The sequence below is a fragment of the Cherax quadricarinatus genome, chromosome 18 (genome assembly GCF_038502225.1).
Source record: "Cherax quadricarinatus isolate ZL_2023a chromosome 18, ASM3850222v1, whole genome shotgun sequence".
NCBI lineage: Eukaryota > Metazoa > Arthropoda > Malacostraca > Decapoda > Parastacidae > Cherax > Cherax quadricarinatus.
The window spans coordinates 46,827,945-46,846,795 of NC_091309.1; the positions used below are offsets into that span (position 1 = coordinate 46,827,945).

The 18,851-nt window shown below is 41.9% G+C and overlaps 1 protein-coding gene across 1 annotated transcript in view; it reads left to right on the plus strand.

Annotated features, from left to right (window-relative positions):
* The window catches only part of LOC128689516 (chorion peroxidase), an 88,643-nt gene that overhangs the window by 46,690 nt on the left and 23,102 nt on the right, over positions 1-18,851 (plus strand). The window contains exons 9-10 of the mRNA XM_070086476.1: positions 753-909; positions 3,230-3,400. Of these exons, the coding sequence (XP_069942577.1) occupies positions 753-909; positions 3,230-3,400 (328 nt within the window). The remainder of the gene's footprint in view (positions 1-752; positions 910-3,229; positions 3,401-18,851) is intronic.

Below are 18,851 nucleotides of genomic sequence, written 5' to 3' on the forward strand. Positions count from 1 at the left end.
CTTTGGCTATCCTGTGTAATTCACCCACTAGAGTTCTTCAAAAGCTGTACATAAGTCCAACAATGTGCCTCTCACTCATACTTTTATAGTATCCTCTTGTTGCCATTGTTCTCCGTACATGTAGTTTAGTGACAGAGCTGATTACTCACAACCGAAAGGACCGGGAATCAATTTCCAGGCGGGGTAAGCAGTAATAGAAGACTTTTTCTTTATCAACCGCTAAGATAAAACTGCAGGATCCCTGAAGAAAGTCAAGCTGTCTGGCTTATTACCACTGTGATCCTTAGTCCTGCCTCAAGACGCCTCACACAACAACCGGTATCTATTTACTGACAGGTAAACAAAATCTGATGGCGTTAGGATATTTGGCCAACTGTCTCGCGTCTCTCAAGAATAAAGTCAGATCCTTCCTGAGATAAGCCTGAAAGTTTACTACCAAGCAGTAAATAAATACCTGGGTGTGGGTAGCACTCTGGGTGGGACAAGACGTATGGCCAAATCTTATAATTGCTGCTTATCAGGCGATAGTAAATAGGTACATCAATAGGTGTTAAAGGAGATGAATTTGGATAAAAGCAAATATTATTATTTCAAATATATTAAAACAGAAGTGATAAGCCCATGAGAGTTACAAATAATCTGGGAAATGGGAAACACAAAAAAATAAATTTAGACCAGAGAAACCACGTTCACTGACCATCTGCCCATCAGAATCAAGAGCACTTGTTTTTACATTTTGTGTTTGTCGGCAGAGCGTACAACAAGTTTGGTTTGGTGGAGAAGAACCTGCGGTTGAGTGAGAACCAGTTCTCTCCCTTCTTTTTGTACCAGCCTGGTGGGCTGGACTCCCTTCTGCGAGGCCTCTCCATCCAGCCCAGCCAGAAGTTTGACCGCTTCTTCAGCCAAGAGGTAACCACACTTGCACTCAGTCTGGAAACTTATACACCTAGTGAATCCCTACATGTTTCATTGAGGAAGCATGTAGGGATTACACAGCATCTGGGGAGTGGGAGATTATTATTATTATTATTATTATTATTATTATTATTATTATTATTATTATTTTTATTATTATTATTATATTATTATTATTATTATTATTTATTACTACTACTACTACTACTACTACTACTACTATTACTACTACTACTACTACTACTACTACTACTACTACTACTACTACTACTACTACTACTAAAAGACCATCTTCTACCAAGTTGGGTGACTCAAAGGAAACATTTCTACCGTTACTTATTCAGAAGTTTTATTCCCAGAATTGAGTAGACATCACAGTTGAAACGACCCTCGAACTGCAGCATCCTCCCCCCCCCCCTTCCCTCAGAGTGCAGGCACTGTATTCCCTCAGAGTGCAGGCACTGTATTCCCTCAGAGTGCAGGCACTGTATTTCCATAATCTCCAGGACTCTAAGTCCTAACTTGTTACACTTCAAGCCCTTGATAGACACTCCTTTGTTTACACTCTAGTAACATGCCATGGCATAATCAATTGTCTTCACTTACACGTTCTAAACTTAAGGTAGGGGCGAGGGGGAAGTGGGGATAGATTAAGAATAGATGGGGGAGAGGAAAAGAATAAAGAAAAAGGAAAAAGAATCGGGGCTAAACCCAACAGCAAGGCATTGTAAGGCATGAACAATGTAAGGCATTTATATTGGGCATGTACTGCTCTCCGTCTCTTGAGAGTGACAACAAGTCAAGATGCAGCCAGCAAGGCAATCTGCTCCACAATGAGATTCTCACGTTAACTGAACTGAACTAAATTACACGTTAACACAAGCCTGCTGGGTGCTCAAGCTCTTAACACTAAAAAACCCATTTTTACCCCCTTCCTTCCAACACATTCTGGGATGACACCAAGATTTATACACCACTTTGGTCATACTGGTCTGTTTCATTCTCTCTAAATGCTGAAATTTCCTCAGCAACCCTTGCTGAACACTTTGAAATATTCCTCTGGGAGCCTCCACACTATCTTCTAGTAGTCTCTGCGCTCTGGATAATACACCAGGCATTGCTGCGATGTTTAAAATCCATGTCATACATCCATATTCAAGTGTTGATACACTCTGGTATATTCACTTTGTTTTCTCCTTAAGTCAATTTATTTCTATAGATGCTCCCTCATCTCTTGTAGACTAATTTAGCGACGTGCCCACTTCCAAGTATTTGAATACATTCACTTCTTCCATATTCCTTTTCTTCTGTCTGATATCCAATCTTTCATTGCATAGACATCTCTTTCTCTCATCATTTGGCATTTATATTTTCACTTTTGTTTTTCCCAGTTTTACACACCCTCTCAGTTTCCTCCACCAGCCTCTGCAGTTTCTCTTCAGGATCTCTTAAAGAAGTGAACCAAAGTGAGAATTGTCAAAGTTTTGCTTTGACAGCTTACACTTTGTATCAGAAATATTTTCTTTTAATTCTACAGCTCTCCACAATACTCTAGCAATAATAATAATAATAATAATAATAATAATAATAATAATAATAATAATAATAATAATAATAATAATAATACCTGTACTTCTGCTAGTACATATACAAGGTATACAGATCATAGCTGACATCAGTGACATACTACTATATAAAAAGCCGCTTGTTATGCTGAGCATTTCCCGCAAATAAGGTCAGTTTTGTCCCAGGATGCGACCCACACCAGTCGACTAACACCCAGGTACCCATTTACTGATGGGGAACATAGACAACTGGTGTAAAGAAACACGCCCAATGTTTCTACCCTCGCCGGGAATCGAACCCGGACATCGCCGTGTGAACCGAGAGCTTTAGCCACCAGGCCGCCCTTCTCTATAATTATGTGGACGGAAGCTTCGTCTCTCACGCATCACACAGCCTCACGTACACAAAACATATTATGACACTGTTTTTATTTGAGAATCTGGAGAAAGTGAGCTTGAAGTTAGGTATGTAGCAGAGGCAAGAGAACTATTTTCCAGCAAAAGGAGGTCTTAAGCCCTGGCCAACCGGGTGCTTCACAACTCATTCCATCCTGTCAAATTCTTTTTTTTGACAAGTTATAATGTGTACTCATAAAATTTGCTTAATTTGCGTCTTCATTAAAGCTTCCATTTTCTTTTCTTCAAATATTTTCAATGCTTCTTTATTACTAGGAACATGGTACAACGATTTCATTTAACCAATATCTGCTTACCATCCTCTGTAAAATATAAAAATTTGCACTCTTCAGCTGACCAACCACTTGTTCGCTGGTAAGAATCGTTTTGGTATGGATCTGGTAGCACTGAACATCCAGCGTGGCCGTGACCATGGTCTGCCTGGCTACAATAAGTGGAGGAAGATATGTAATCTTCCTCTAGCCAAGAGTTTTGATGATCTCAGGGATGTCATCGACGAGGAGGTGAGAATTATTACTATTATTTGTTGTTGTTGTTGTTGTTGTTGTCTTAATAATAATAATAATCGTTAAACCCAAGATAAGTTGTAATGAACGACTCACCATGAATAAATAAATTTTATTATTAATATAATCAAAGCGCTAAACCCACAAGGGTCATGCAGCACTGTGGGGGCAGAAAATAGTGCCGGGGTTATAAACAGCTAGGTGGAGAGGGGAATCAGAGGTAAGGGGAGAAAACTGCTGGAAGGGACGCTAGGGGCTATGTGTCAAAGTTCGTAGAGTACAGCAGTTGCTGACTGAAAGTCAAAAAGTGAATTTAAGTCAAAGGCGGAGCTCATTGTGGCTCGCCGGTAAACCGGACAATGTTGATAAATTAGACACATGTGCAACTCTTGGGTATCTTTATTGAGGAAACGTTTCGCCACACAGTGGCTTCATCAGTCCATACATAGGAGAAACTTGAAGAACAGGAGGAGAATGAGGTAATCAGTCCCTCAACCTTGAGTCGATGTGTTCAGTCCATCAATCTTGAGTAGATTGATGGACTGAACACATTGTTCAGGCCGAGGGAGTTCCAGATGGCTGTGTCCTTAGCACAACCTCTTGAGTCCATCAATCTTGAGTAGATTGATGGACTGAACACATCGACTCAAGGTTGAGGGACTGATTACCTCATTCTCCTCCTGTTCTTCAAGTTTCTCCTATGTATGGACTGATGAAGCCACTGTGTGGCGAAACGTTTCCTCAATAAAGATACCCAAGAGTTGCACATGTGTCTAATTTATCAACATGTCGGTTCTCTGAACCATTCATCTACAAACCGGACAATCCACAAGAAAGTGAAGAACCGAAATAGGGACCCGACAAACCTCAGAGAGAAATAGGGTTTCATTCCATGAGATACCCATGGGCATGGCCACTATGGCCGATGTGGAGACAAGAGAGTGCAGTCTCCCGAGTACGGCAACGATTATAAGAAGATGGCCACTAACCCAAAATCGGTTTAATAAAGTACAAATTGTTATGGTGCATGTCTGATCTTCGTTATTGCCAACGGCCGCGAAGATGGGCAGAGATGACTAAAATAATCCCTGAATGGAACACCTCTATAGATAACCAGAAGATCATGCACTGCTGTCTACGCAGCAGCATCTGCCTGTTTATTGTCGTGCACATCAACGTGTCCAGGGACCCAACAGAAAACGACATCTTTGTTTTTGCTAGCCACAAGGTACAACCAAAGTTGAATATGAAGGATCAGTGGATGAGGTAATGAAATGAGTTTTTTTGCACTGGAAAATCTAAATCCATGAGAAGTGGCCCAATGGGAAACACGGTCAGTCGCATCCTGAAGGGAGGTCGCTACCAGGTGACAGTCAGCACCTGCATAAACTATAGTGAAGTAATTCACTACCAAATATGCAATGGAAGAGCAGAAGGTGGGTCATTTATAACCATGAGAAAAAGAGGTTGTGCTAAGGACACAGCCATCTGGAACTCCCTCGGCCTGAACAATGTCCGAGAAAAGCGAGGTACCAACACAGACACGAAAATGTCTTTCAGATAAGAAAACAGCAAGGAAAGTCGGTAGATTACTGTGGAGGAATAAGGAGTGGGATTGCGCTAAGATGTTATACCTCCAAGTGATGTCAAATGCCTTCCCGACATCAAAAAAAAAAGACTTCTAGGACGGAGTGTTTATTAGCAAAGACATTTAACACATACGTATCTAAGTGGAGCAAGGGGTCCAAAGTAGAGCAGCCCTTGCAAAAGCCGTATTGGCGAGGAGAAAGATTATTGTGAATCTCCAAATATCATATAAGACGTCTCTTCATCGTTCCATCACCTTGCAGACTACACTGGTCAGAGCAATGGGACGATCATGAGAGGTATTAAGTCCCGAAGTGCCTGGTTTGCAAAACGGTAGTACAATGGCAGAATTCCATTGTCCAAATAAGATTGAAAAGACCCAAAAGGACTGTATAATGCAGATGCTGTAGCACAAGGAAATGAATATCATCAGGCCCAGCTGCCGATAACCGGCAAGCAGAAAGGGTGGACTCGAGCTCTAAGAGAGTACAAGGTACGTTATACGGCTCCATCCCATTAGAAGAGATATCCAAAGACAAATGCTCCTTGGCAGACTTAGAAACGAGACACCAGGGACAGAGGTGAAGCCCTTGGGAGACACGGACAAGACAGTTCCCGATTTCCATGGCAACTTCAAAAGGTTCCACACAAGTTCTGTACTGTCTTACAAACGGCACACATAGGGAAAGTCGAGGTAACAGTAGGAACGTTACAATGCAAAAGACGATCTGCGGTCTGATTTTATTGATAACGGCCCCATGCAGCGCGTTTCAAATGCTCTGCACGGGCACACACAGGAGACCACCAAGGCACACATGTCTGAGAATGCCTGCCTGATGTTTGTGTAATAGAACGTGACACTGTAGTCAAAACTAAAGTCCCAATTCGTTCATCTAAATTGGCAACGGTGGCTACGAGAGGGTCGGGAATACATAGTAGAACTAAGAATAATTTGAAAGTGATCACTGTCGTGCAAATCCAGGAGAAGAGACCAAATGTAATCAAGGGCAATTGAGGAGGAACAGATAAAGATCGATGCAAGAGTGCGAGAGTCAAATTGGGTGGAAGCACCCGTATTTAAAACATGAAGAGGATGAAAAGTGAGAAGAATCTCCAACTGATCACCACGGTTATCACAGTGGGACCCTCCCCAAAGATGATGATAAGCGTTAAAATCACCTAACAAGATGGGTGGCAGCAGAGAAGAGATCATGAATGCAACATCCGAGATACATAATGCCAAGGAAGGGGAGAGATATAGAGAGCAAACTGTATACCACCTGTGCCGATAAATACAGGCAGCAGTATAATGAAGCTGAAAACGAGCAAATACATGTTGAAACGGTATACCAACACGCAAAAGAAGAGCACTATCATTATAAGTTTCATCAGGTAAAGAATCAAAAGAATGCAACAACACACAGCGCGAAACGGAACATGTAACCGCTGAACTAACTTTAGGCTCTTGTAACACGAAAACATACTGGGGAATACTGGGAGAGTAATACCTGGAGCTCTCCCCGATTACCCTTGTGAAGGCTTACTCAGCCCTGTAAGATCTTAAGTTGGTCTTACCAAGGCTGGTTCCTCCTTAGGAAGATTAATAAATAGAAAAAAGAATAATAACCGACAAATATTGTTAGAATTGAAAATATAAAGCATTTAAATATGAACTTTTATCATACATGAAAGAAAAATGAAAAATAAAATGAAAAAATGACATTTGAATTCAACTCAAGTATGTACAGTTAAACTGGGGTGTCTGGTTGATATTGACACCGCGCTTTGTAGTAATTGTAGCCGTTGCTGATGATGTGGGGGGGGAGGGGGGGTCACAGCTGTTGAGTGAAAACCCAACGACTAGTTCGTCACAGAGTCTCTAGCCTTGAATAATCCGTTAAGATGATAGGAATGCAGGTCTTTCACAACTGCAAAGATGAGGGGTAGTTGCCTGGGGTTGGCCACACTCAGGTATGTAGAAAAAAAGTGACGTCCCAGAACTCATGTGAAGTTCATCTTCAACACTGTTTCTTTGGTTGCCAGATGACCCACGCTGACATTCCAAGCTAGAAAGAAACAAAAGCTACACACTGTTTAAGAAATCACTCTCTATGATAAGTGTAAGGCACTTAAAAGAATGGTGAGGATTTAAAAGCAAAACATGGAATTAAGGCAGAATGAACTAAGTTTTAGCATTGGTTAAAAGTGAATCTTTTAACCAATATATCCACTAAAATAGGAGCAGAGGCTTTTACTTACAGTTGTGCTGGGAGGTGTGAGTCAAGTGATTATCCATTTGGTCGGAGCCCCACACGTCACCTTTCCAGGTGGAGAAAAAGGGGGGGGGGATAGCGGGAGTTAGACACTGACTCTACTTTAACAAGCAGATTGGCAATCAAACTATCGTCACCATATACTCGCTTTCTACTCCTATCTGTTGAACTTTTCCCTCACACTCCCCCATACCAAGACTTATAGTCAAGGAGTATAAGAAGAATATGTGAGGAAAAAGTTCTAAACCTGGAAAGTTGCGTAAGGTACCAAAATCTTCTACTGACTGTCATGACTTAACCAGTCAGAGAAATAATTGGATGAACCATTGATATACACAATATGAAACTTAAAAGCCTGGAGTACCAATGTCCACCTTAAGAGGCGACTGTTGGTTCCCTTAAAAGTTTCTAGGTATATCATAGGTTTGTGATCTGTCTCTAAAATGAATTCCTTTTCCAGTAAATAAAATTTAAGTTTGGAGATATCCACACAAGGGCCAAATATTCCTTTTCTATGGTGGAGTATCTCATTTCTGCAGGAAGAAGTTTCCGGCTTAGGAAGCATACAGAAAAGGGTGTACCATCATGGTACTGTAGAAACACTGCACATAAGCTGGTATTGGAAGCATCAGTTCTTAAACAAAATGGTATATTAATATCTGGAATCTTAAGTATGGGGTCTTTTGAGAAGATATTCTTAAGTTCATTAAACTTTTCTCGAGCTTCGTTGGCAAGTTCAAGAAATTCCTTCACAGACTTCTTGAAGTAGTCGGATAAGATGCCTGTAAGATCAGTAATGTTGGGGATAAACCGTGCATAAAAATTTACAGAACCAAGAAAGCTATGCATGAGCTTCTTGGTTTTGGGGAATTTAAACTCTAATAAAGCTTTGATCTTACTGGGGAGAGGCTGCAAAGAGTTATTAGAAAGAATCAATCTGAGATATCTAATTTTGTTAAACCCAAGGAAACATTTCTTCGGCTTGGCAGTGAGGCCATGTGAGCGTAACCTACGTAAAACTGATGTCAATGTTTGAATATGCTTGCCCCACGTGCATGTCATTACGTAAATGTTATCAAAATAAACTGAAACATTTGGCATATCATCCAAGACCTTTCTCATCCGTCTCACGTAGGTAGCACAGGCAGTTACCAATCAAAGGGCATAGTTCTATACTGCATCGGTCCTTGGTGTGTAGGAAAAGCGGTGTACTGCTTAGAAGAAGGATCTAACATTACTTGATGTATGCTTGTGCAATATCAATCTCTGAAAAGAAAGAAGAGTCTTAAAATTTGTTCAATGATCTTTAGTTTTAATAATTTGTCTACCTCTCGGTCAAATGTATCCCTAAGGTGTACTGGAACTGGGTATAATTTCCTTTTGATAGGATTTGATAAGATTCCAGGTGTCACCTCCACGGTGACACCTGGAATATTCGTAAAAACATCTGAGAATTTACCCACACATTGAAGTAGTTCATGTTTCATATGGTCATCCAAAGACTCATTGATATTAATGTTTGTCGCACCTGAGTGGTCAAGAGTCACCAGGTCATGTTCTCTGTCATAGTCTATGTTAGAGGTGTCAATTACGCACACCTTACACTCCTCAGTTGTCTTATCAAGTTTGTGTGGAAAAACTAAATCAAAGTTATTCAGGCAGTTCACCGAATTTCTTCGGTAATATTTCTTAAGAATGTTGATATAAAGCTTAGGTTTCCCCTTGACTTCTATGATGTAATCAACTTTCCCACAAATTTTCGATACCTTATACGGACCTTTCCATGCTACTAATAATTTATTTGACTTTATTGGTAAAAGTACCAGAACTTCATCCAATACTTTAAAACTTCTCCTCTGACTTTTGGAATCAAAATAGGTTTTGTACTGGTCTATTGAAAAGCTTAAGTTTCTCGAAACTATGTCAGAGGTCTCCTCAAGTTTGGATCTAAGGTCAAGGAGAAACTGATAAGAAGACTGAACCTCAGCATTCCCTCCTCATTAGTCCATAAATCATGAAGGATGGACAGTGGACCTCTGGCCTGTCTACCATAGAGAAGTTCAAAAGGTGAAAACCCCAAAGAGTCACTGGGAACTTCCCTCATGGCAAACTAAGCACAGGGTAGGTAACGATGCCACTCCTTAGGTTTAAGGGAGCAAAGTTTCATTAAAATGGACTTGAGAATTGAATGCTGGCGTTCAATCCTCCCATTACAGCTGGGATGATAGGGTGTGGTGAAGAGAGGCTTCACTCCCAGAAGTTGGTATAGATGTTGCATTAAGTCAGATTTGAATTGTGTCCCACGGTCATACAAAATTTCTCTAGGGATGCCCACTCTGGAGAAGATGGACGAAAGGGCTTCAGCCACCTCTGTAGTAGTTATGGACTTTAAGGGTACGGCTTCAGGGAAACTCGAAGCATAACCAACTAATGTTAAAATATATCATTACTCGTCGGGTACCTCGGGAGGATGACAGATGGCAAACATTACATGGTCTACAATATGTAGTGATATCCGAGGACATTTTGGGCCAAAAATAGGTTTCCCTAATTTTATTCAAGGTTTTACGATGTGAGAAATGTCCGGCTACAGCAGGTCATGAGCCATTTTAAGAACAGTCTCTCTGCATTGACTTGGAACAACTAAGATGGAATAGTCTATCTCGTCTGAATTTACTCTGAATAGTGATTTATGCAAGATACCTTTTATATATTCAAATTAATATGAAAAGTTTTTCCTTTGAATAACTTGATTTTTGCTAGCTGCATTATGGCAATTCTGAAGAGAAGGGTAATTACGTAGTAAAATAACAAAGGAGTCCTTCGATATATCTAAAGGTTTAAAGTCAGGGAAAATCAAAGGATGGACAGTAGGAGAAGCCTTGGCTTTGGTCTGAGCCCTAGTCAAGACATTTATAGTATCAGAGGTGATATCCTCACTTTCATCTAACAAGTGAACCGGTGATCCTACTACCTCGCTTTCGAGAGTAGTATCAGTGGTTTCTAACCCCACATGAATATCACGAGACAGTGCCTCATCTGAACTGTCGAGGGGCTTTTCTGACTTTCCAGGAAGAGGAGCTGAAAAACTGATGTCCATCTTTGGTGATGAAAGGTCAACCTCAGAAGGAAGAAGGGCACCTTTTACATTACCTATTAGTATGGAGCAAGAGGTGATGGGAGCTAGTACGGTTTCGGACAAACCTGTGAACCATTTAGACCTAATGTAACAACAGATGGTAGGAAAAGTGTCTGTACGGCCCAAGTAGTCTGAAAGGATAGCAGAGGAATGAGTTTCAGAAATGACTATACATGTGCATCCAGTGTCTCGTAAAATGGTAGATACATTAATTCCATTAACTGTTCCTGAGCAGAAGGGTGCTTGGTCATTACAGTCTGTAAAACATCTTCCAACTTTCTGCACTACTTAGAAGGACAATAGGGACGTTTATGTCCCTTAACACCGCATAAATGACAAACCGGAATAAAAGACGTCATTTTACTTTCTACTAGAGACTTTGATTTCTTAAGATCTGATGAACCCTTGTCCTTAGGGGTCGATCTCTTTAGGTCTTTATAGGAATTGTGAGCCTCAGCATACAAGTCAGCGGCCTCAGCAACTTCCTCAGCTTTAATCAGGTTATGTTCACTAATGAATGTTCGTATTTGGTGGGGAAGAGCTGTCAGGAACTGGTCAGCGACCATGAAGTCTCTAAGATATTCATAACTGTGATCATTTCCTGAGCTCTCTATCCAAAATTCGAACAAACGAAAGAGTGTTACCTGTAACTGCTGAAAGTTTTGGCCATGCTGTAAGGTGGCATACCTAAAATCTTTCCTATAAGAATTTGTGGCCTTTTGGTATGCTTTAAGGATTTCCTTCTTAAGTAGGTTATAATTACATATGATATCCTGCGACAAAGTTGCATAGATATTCAAAGCTGTACCAGAAAATAACATACCTAACCTGGTAGCCCAGGTATAAGATGGCCATTTTCAACATTAATTATGTATGAAGTAATGTCTTCACCCTCTGTGAAGGAAGGTAAATTAGGTGTTGCACTATGTGGACTAGCTGTATGATGTTCAATTACTCCTTCCTCTAATTGCTGTTGTGTAAAAGTTAACTTTTTATTTTCTAATTTAACGCATGCTTTCTGTGCCTCAAAATCTTTTTCTCTCTCTCTTAACTCATTTCTCTAGCTCTTTCCTCAACTTCTCTATCTTTTGCTCTTTCCTCAAGTTCTCTCAATTTGGGTTGTTCCTCCCGGACTTTAGCTCTCTCCTCACGATCAAGTCTATCACGCTCATTTTCATCTTCTCTTTCGATTCTCTTTCTCTAACTGTCTTACTTGGTTTTCTCTTTCAATTCTTTCCTGGATCTTAGCACTAATGAAAGCTTCTAAATTTTTCCCCGTTATTCCTAACTTACTCCCAGTGTTCATCCAAAACTGGTATTCCTCCATACTTGCAAGAATAACTTAAACTACCAGGGGAAAATGAAACAGATATATATTAAAGAAAACGGAGGGTTCAATTCCTGCTCTGCTCAAACTGTAAATAAATCGGAGGGTTCGATCCCTGCTTCGATTGAACAATCTGTATGAAAGAAAACGGAGGGTTCTATGCCAGCTCCGATCAAACAGTAAGTTGACTGGGGTCCCTTGACCATCCAATCTTCTCACCAACAAATCAAGAGTGTCCTACAATAGCTCCCTTGATATAATAAATAGAGCTCAATGAAACAACTTGTCAGTGGAAAATCTCGGGTCCCTAGAGTTTAGTCCTCCAAATCGTTTCAAGCTCAAAAATAAAGGTGGCAGAATTAACTAGTATATCCTGCCTTGAGTTGACTTACAATGAATTGAGACTATAACAATTACCAAATCTTTTAAATACCTGTACTGTAGTCCTACCATAGAGAATGATTACTCATGGCTGGTGGTAACAGTCTGTGGTATGCAGCGTTGAAGTTCCAATGGTAGATTCGAGATGGAGTTGAATCTTGATTCGGTTGAGTGATTCTGGCAAGGTCGCCACTTGTGAAGGCTTACTTAGCCATGTAAGATCTTAAGTTGGTCTTACCAAGGCTGGCTCCTCCTCAGGAAAAATAGAAAAATAGAAAAAAGAACAACAACCTACAAATATAAACACTTTATTGTTAGAATTGAAAATATAAAACATTTAAATATGAACTTTTATCATACTTGAGAGAAAAATGAAAAATGAAATGAAAAAAAATTACATTTGAATTCAATGCTAGTATGTATAGTTGAACTGGGGTGTCTGGTTGACACCGCGCCTTGTAGAAAGTGTAGCCGTTGCTGATGATGTGGGGGGGAGGGGGGTCACAGCTGTTGAGTGACAACCCAACGACTAGTTCGTCACAGAGTCTCTAGCCTTGAATAATCTGTCAAGATGATAGGAATGCAGGTCTTTCACCACTGCAAAGATGAGGGGTAGTTGCCTGCGGTTGGCCACACTCAAGTAAGTAGATAAAAAGTGACGTCCCAGAACTCATGTGAAGTTCGTCTCCTTCAACACTGTTTCTTTGGTTGACAGATGACTCAAGCTGACTTTCCAAGCTAGAAAGAAACAAATGTTACACACAGTTTAAGAAATTACTCTCCATGATAAGTGTAGGGCACTTAAAAGAATGGTGAGGATTTAAAAGCAAAACATGGAAATCAAGGCAGAATGAACTAAGTTTTAGCATTGGTTAAAAGTGAAGCTTTTAACCAATATATCCACTAGAATAGGAACAGAGGCTTTTACTTACAGTTGTGCTGGGAGCTGTGAGTCAAGTGATTATCCATTTGGTCGGAGCCCCACACTTCACCTTTCCAGGTGGAGAAAAATGGGAGGGGGATTGGAACTAGACACTGACCCTACTTTAACAAGCAGAGTGGCAGTCAAACTGTCATCACCATATACTCGCTCGCTACTCCTATCTGTTGAACTTTTCCCTCACATCCCTGAAGCCAAAAATCTTTCATAGTTAATAAGTCATTATTCACAAAGATAGGTCTGCCAACAATGAGAAGCGACAAAATCTATGTATTAGTAGAGTCAGTGAAGTCAATGTGTGGAGGCAACGGAAAGTGTTTAAGCAAGGAGGAATCGGAATGGTGTGAAGGAAATGAATGCTGCTAGGGTTGTGAAAAATAAAAAGAGGTAGAAGGAGGAGTACTGGTGTCCATCGAGGGTTTCATCTCTACAATATAGTTGAGAAGAGAGTCAAGTGTTTCAGTGGACTAGGAAGATGCTCATACCATGACTTCAGAGACAGGTAAGGCAAAGCAAGCAGAGATGTGCTGGTGGAGACAGAGGATTCCAGTGGAACAGAAGAGGAAGGAGGCTAGAAGGGGACTCGAGAAGAAGTCTGGAGGGAACAGGAGAAGAGGGGACCACACGAGGGGTGGTGAACCTCCATCTTCGTGTGAGAGTTAGAAAGGGGGTAAGAACTAGGCACCGAGACCGAAAAGGAGAGCTGTTGGGGAATTGTAAGCACTGGAAGAATGTGAAGAGACTTAAGCTTAGGAGATAGGTTCAACTTGGTAGGTGATGGGCGTGAAGAAGGTGCAGGTGTGCAAGGCCTCACAGACTGAGAAACTAGTGATCGAAATGAAGTACAGGTAGGAAGAGGTAAGGAGGTGGGGGTTTCAGAGAGTAAAATCACAAAAGCATTAGAGACAGGGGTGAACCAGGAAGACATGGCACCAGAGGAGCTGGTAGGTGGGGGAACTGGCAGGGTTGGAGGTCTCGTAGCTACTCGAGAATAAGTAATATGAGGAAGATTCCCCTGAAAGTGGAGCCAAGAGCCAGGCATAGCATAAGTAAGGTTTCACATTCATTAAGATAGACCTGACACTGGCTGGAAAAAGAAGGATGAGTTTCATTGCAATTAAGACAAGTGGGGGAAGACTGCAAGATGTGTCGCCATGATCCTTGGCACTGCAGAACGGGCACTCTGCCACAAACCTGCACTATTTAGCAGAATGTCCGAAGTGCCAACAATTTCGACACTGAGTGTAGGGACCACTTTATGAACCCCTAGGCTATGTCCCGCGATGTAAACAGAGGACGGGAGTTCATGACAGTCAAAGGTTATGTGGGCGATGTTACTGGGAAAGCGCCTGTGGCCACGAGCGGGCAGGACATGTGAATCCACTTTGAGAATAGGAAGGTCCTGAAGGGCTAATTGCTTTAAAATATCATCAGTTCAAGTCAAAAAAATGACACTGCATAATAGTACATTGTAAGACCGCTGTACCACTGCAAAAACTGAGAGTAGTGTGGTTGTGAACTGTGACAGGAACATTATCAATGGAAGTAAGATTGGAGAGATCATTAGCTTGATCTGCATTCTGAACTGTAATGATGCACTCACTGACCCGAAGAGTATGAAAGGATATATTTTGGCCAACATGCCGTAAAAGAGCATTACCAACACTGTGGTCTGAAAGATAATCAGTTGGAAACGTCGGTTGTAAGGAAAAGAATTTGGTCCACTGTGTATTGTAAACGTGGTGCACAAAGAAAGTGGGTGCTGTGTAAGTTGTTTCTTGGTGGAATGAGCATAAATCGAAGAACCGTCGTCAGCTTATGGTCTGGAATGTTTAGGTGTTGGACTGCGGGTGGCCTGACCTGAGGCAGGAGGGCGACCCAAAAAACTGCCGCCCCATATTTGGGAAAGCTGGGTGCATCGTTAAAGACATGTAAGAGGAAGAGGCTCTAGAAGAAATGGGAGGAGCCTTGGCACCAGCAAGAAATACAGGGGTATGGGAAAAGTCTAGAGAATGGTCCAATAACGAAGCCTGGCCAGAACAGAATGCGAAAACAAAAAGGGGCCTGGGAGGAGGAGGGGGGTGATGGAACGAAGACTCCATGATGTTGGTACTTATTATTATTTTAAGAAAAAAAAAAGAAAGAAGTAAAGAGGCCCTCAATACCACCAGCAGTACAGATGCAGAGTGGAACCCGTGACATACCCTACCCTTCACCTCAGTAAACCAGTTCTCTAGGATAGCAATCTCACATCCATAGAGCCACCTCGGTGGACAAAACAGGGTTGTTGGATACCCACCACAAAGCGTTCCTCCTTTGGCTGCCACTTCTCAGAATCGACAGGCAGCCTCTGTAGATACACCCGTCACCGTCACTACGTCACTACATGTCACTTGTTACACCAGAACCGTCAGTAAATGGCACTTGTCACACCCCACCGTCACTACATATCACCTGTCACACCACACCGTCACTACATGTCACCTGTCATGCCACACTGTCATTTCATGGCACCTGTCACACTACACCGTCACTACATGTTAAATGTCACACCCCACCATCACCACATGTCACCTGTCACACCCCACCATCACCACATGTCTCCTGTTATGCCACACTGTCACTACATGGCACCTGTCACACAACACCGTCACTACATGTTAAATGTCACACCCCACCATCACCACATGTCACCTGTCACACCCCACCATCACCACATGTCACCTGTCACACCCCACCATCACCACATATCACCTGTCACACCCCACCGTCACCACATGTCACTTGTCACACCCCACCATCACCACATGTCACCTGTCACACCCCACCATCACCACATGTCACCTGTCACACCCCACCATCACCACATGTCACCTGTCACACCCCACCATCACCACATGTCACCTGTCACACCCCACCATCACCACATGTCACCTGCCACACCCCACCGTCACCACATGTCACCTGTCACACTACACCGTCACCACATGTCACCTGTCACACCCCACCATCGCCACATGTCACCTGTCACACTACACCGTCAGCACATGTCACCTGTCACACTACACCGTCACCACACGTCACCTGTCACACCCCACCGTCACCACATGTCACCTGTCACACTACACCGTCACCACACGTCACCTGTCACACCCCACCATCACCACATGTCACCTGTCACACCCCACCATCACCACATGTCACCTGTCACACCCCACCATCACTACATGTCACCTGTCACACCCCACGGTCAACACATGTCACCTGTCACACTACACCGTCACCACATATCACCTGACACACTACACCGTCACCACACGTCACCTGTCACACTACACCGTCACCACATGTCACCTGTCACACTACACCGTCACCACACGTCACCTGTCACACTACACCGTCACCACATGTCACCTGTCACACCCCACCATCACTACATGTCACCTGTCACACCCCACCGTCAACACATGTCACCTGTCACACTACACCGTCACCACACGTCACCTGTCACACCTCTGCATTACGACTCTAGATGCCACAAACAGCTTCATTTAATGAACATCCTGAAGTGTTCCTATCTTTATCTCCATCCTGTATTTCCTTTATTTAAACATATTGATGTAAATCCGAGTAATATTTTAACCTTAATACATATATTTATGCATTGATGTATTGACATTAAGTGTCTACTAATGGGAACTCCAAACAAATAATACATTATTTGTTTTTTGCAAATATACAGAATATAAAGCCACTAACCTGCAACACAATATCAGTCGACTTCTCACAGAATTCAAATGCAATGTTTGTGGCTCTCACAGAGACCCACAGAAATTATCATAAGTTCTATTCATATTCTATATGATCAAGTTCTTCATTATTCGGTTTACGTGAATCAGGATTATTTTCATTACCACTTATAAGTTCATTTTTCCAAACCATAGCTCATTGACTTTCTTGGGTTGGTCTGGCTTATTTGCTTGAGTTAATTATCTGTTATCTCAAGTTATTATTCATCTGGGTTTAATAATATTAGTTTTAATAGGTATAAACTTTGATCTTCCTGGTTTATTAGCAATTAAATATTAGTAATGTTGGGCTATCCTGGGCTATGCACATTCAGGGGATAACAATCCTGGTATATCCTAGGTTATGTACGCTCAGTGGATAACAATCCTGGTACATCCTGGGTTATGTACACTCAGGGGATAACAATCCTGGTATATCCTGGGTTATGTACACTCAGGGGATAACAATCCTGGTATATCCTGGGTTATGTACACTCAGGGGACAACAATCCTGGTATATCCTGGGTTATGTACACTCAGGGGATAACAATCCTGGTATATCCTGGGTTATGTACACTCAGGGGACAACAATCCTGGTATATCCTGGGTTATGTACACTCAGAGGATAACAATCCTGGTGTATCCTGGGTTATGTACACTCACTGGACAACAATCCTGGTAAATCCTGGGTTATGTACACTCAGGGGATAACAGTCCTGATATATCCTGGGTTATGTACACTCAGGGGATAACAATCTTGATATATCCTGGGTTATGTACACTCAGGGGACAACAATCCTGGTATATCCTGGGTTATGTACACTCAAGGGATAACAATCCTGGTATATCCTGGGTTATGTACACTCAAGGGACAACAATTCTGGTATATCCTGGGTTATGTACACTCAGGGGATAATAATCCTGGTATATCCTGGGTTATGTACACTCTGGGGATAACATTCCTGGTATATTCTGGGTTATGTACACTCAGGGGATAACAATCCTGGTATATCCTGAGTTACGTACACTCAGGGGATAACATTCCTGGCATATCCTGGGTTATGTTCACTCAGGGGATAACAATCCTGGTATATCCTGGGTTATGTACACTCAAGGGACAACAATTCTGGTATATCCTGGGTTATGTACACTCAGGGGATAACATTCCTGTCATATCCTGGGTTATATACACTCAGGGGATAACAATCCTGGTATATCCTGGGTTATGTAGACTCAGGGGATAACAATCCTGGCATATCCTGGGTTATGTTCACTCAGGGGATAACAATCCTGGAATATCCTGGGTTATGTACACTCAAGGGACAACAATTCTGGTATATCCTGGGTTATGTACACTCAGGGGATAATAATCCTGGTATATCCTGGGTTATGTACACTCAGGGGATATCAATCCTGGCATATCCTGGGTTATGTTCACTCAGGGGATAACAATCCTGGAATATCCTGAGTTACGTACACTCAGGGGATATCAATCCTGGCATATCCTGGGTTATGTTCACTCAGGGGATAACAATCCTGGAATATCCTGGGTTATGTTCACTCAGGGGATAACAATCCTGGCATATCCTGGGTTATGTACGCTTAGGGGTAACAATCCTTGCATATCCTTGCTTATGTACACTCATGGGATATCAATTCTGGTATATCATGGGTTATGTACACTTGGGGGATAACATTCCTGGCATATCCTGGATTATATACGCTCAGGGGATAACAATCCTGGCATATCCTGGGTTATGTTCACTCAGGGGATATCAATCCTGGTATATCCTGGGTTATGTACACTCATGGGATATCAATCCTGGTATATCCTGGGTTATGTTCACTCAGGGGATAACAATCCTGACATATCCTGGGATTTTATCATTTTATAATAAATGGGACACACTGTACAATGTATTTAAAAAAAATTGTAATCTTAGAATATTCTAAAAACTTGAAGATATAAAAGTTATGAAATAGTTACACCTGTTGACGTCAGATCGTGTTGCC